At 49.9% G+C, this 1,592-nt stretch overlaps 1 protein-coding gene across 1 annotated transcript; it reads right to left on the reverse strand.

Moving 5' to 3' along the window:
- Positions 1-464: 464 nt before the first annotated feature.
- Positions 465-1,590, reverse strand: ANOM_011831 (putative mitochondrial ADP,ATP carrier protein (Ant)). Its single transcript, XM_015557087.1, has 2 exons — positions 1,267-1,590; positions 465-1,211 (listed from the first exon to the last, which is right to left on the reverse strand). Exons 1-2 carry the CDS (start codon positions 1,504-1,506, stop codon positions 660-662), a joined length of 792 nt encoding a protein of 263 aa, XP_015400768.1. The 5' UTR covers positions 1,507-1,590; the 3' UTR covers positions 465-659.
- Positions 1,591-1,592: the final 2 nt, after the last annotated feature.

A 1,592-nucleotide genomic window follows, 5' to 3' on the forward strand; every position in this document is an offset into this window, starting at 1 on the left:
GGCGGATTGTGAGGGCATACTGGCTGGTTCGGCGGTGGCGTAGATTGGGGAGTCAGGTGGTGCTGTTGCTGTTGCGGAGGTGGTTGGAGGGTCGAGATTGTCCTGCTTGGAGGTTGGATCTGGAGATGGGGTTGGAGAAGAGGTCTGAAGGTTATCCTCCTGAGTGCTTGAATTCGTAGCCATGATGAAAGTTGTTAGTCTGATATGTCATATATGTATCCGTATACTTTAGTCATATGGCAATATTGTTCAACTAGTGCAAGGAGCTATCGCAAAAGGGAGCTCGAAAGCTATTATTATCTGCCACTGAGAGCCTACGTCATCAAAAATGGATAACACGTGAGATTGATCAGGTGACTTCATTCACTGACCGCCTTACAGAGTTTTCAGACACGTTTACAAGACGACGAAAACCAAAAAGACAGGCTATTTTGATATCGCATCATACTGGGAATGAGGCAAGATTGGAAAAAAAAGGAAATAAAATAAACTTGCAGGCAGTAAAGTACAACTGGTACAAGGAAATATCACAGTGCTCTATGCTCAAGATTACACAGTCCCTTGACGCATATCTCTAAATTTTCAGCATCTGGCAATTACGCCAGATCACTCCCCTCCATTAACGTCACATCTGAAACGAATTGAAGTTAATCAATCGTCTATTTGAACTTCTTGCCGAAGAGGATGAGCTGGACCTGATCGTAGATAGACAGGACACCAGCACCGGCAACACCACGGAGGATGTTAGCACCAGCACCCTTGAAGAGAGACTTGACACCCTCCTTGGCGACGATCTGGCGGAAAGCATCGAAGGAAGAGTTGTACTTGACGGCCTCACCGGAGGTCATCATCATGCGACGACGGACGGTGTCAAGAGGGTAAGAAGCGATACCAGCACCAGTGGTGACAGTCCAGCCGAGAAGGAAGGAAGCAAGGAAGTTACCCTCAAGAGGACCAACCAGGACAACAGGCTTGATGGAGTCGTACATGCCGAAGTACAGACCACGGTAGACAACAATACCAAGAACAGAGGGACCGAAACCACGGTAGAGACCGGCAATACCATCAGAAGCAAGAGTCTTCTTGTAGACATCAACGAGACCGTTGAACTGACGGTCACCACCGCCCTTGGCGGACTTAGCATCGTTGGCAAGACGGGTACGGGCGTAGTCAAGAGAGTAGACGAAGAGAAGGGAAGTGGCACCAGCAGCCTGGAATAGTTTGTTAGAAGTTATTCGACAAGGGGTTTATTGTTGGGGAACATACACCACCGGAGGCAAGGTTACCCATCATCCACTTGGCGTATCCATCACGGTCCTTCTTGTAGGCGAACATGGACTTGTAGGTGTCACGGAAGGCAAAGTTAAGAGCCTGGGTGGGGAAGTAACGGATGACGTTGGCAGTGTTACCACGCCAGAGAGAGGCAACACCCTCAGAGGCGGCAGTACGACGGAAGCAGTCCATGATACCGTTGTACTTGCGGTCGAGACGACCGGCGCGAAGCATCTCATCCTGGTTCTGGATGAGGAGCTTGATACGCTCGATGGGGGCGGCAGCGGTCTTGGAGACAGCAGCGGAAACACCACCCACTG

Source organism: Aspergillus nomiae (genome assembly GCF_001204775.2).
Source record: "Aspergillus nomiae NRRL 13137 chromosome Unknown contig00915, whole genome shotgun sequence".
Taxonomy (NCBI): Eukaryota; Fungi; Ascomycota; class Eurotiomycetes; order Eurotiales; family Aspergillaceae; genus Aspergillus; species Aspergillus nomiae.

Bases quoted from the DNA above. Each gene is read 5' to 3' on its own strand.
- ANOM_011831 (XM_015557087.1), bottom strand. From the start codon at position 1,506: ATGCTTCGCGCCGGTCGTCTCGACCGCAAGTACAACGGTATCATGGAC. The intron at 1,212-1,266 runs GTATGTTCCCCA...AAACTATTCCAG, and splicing joins GTAACCTTGCCTCCGGTGGT to GCTGCTGGTGCCACTTCCCT.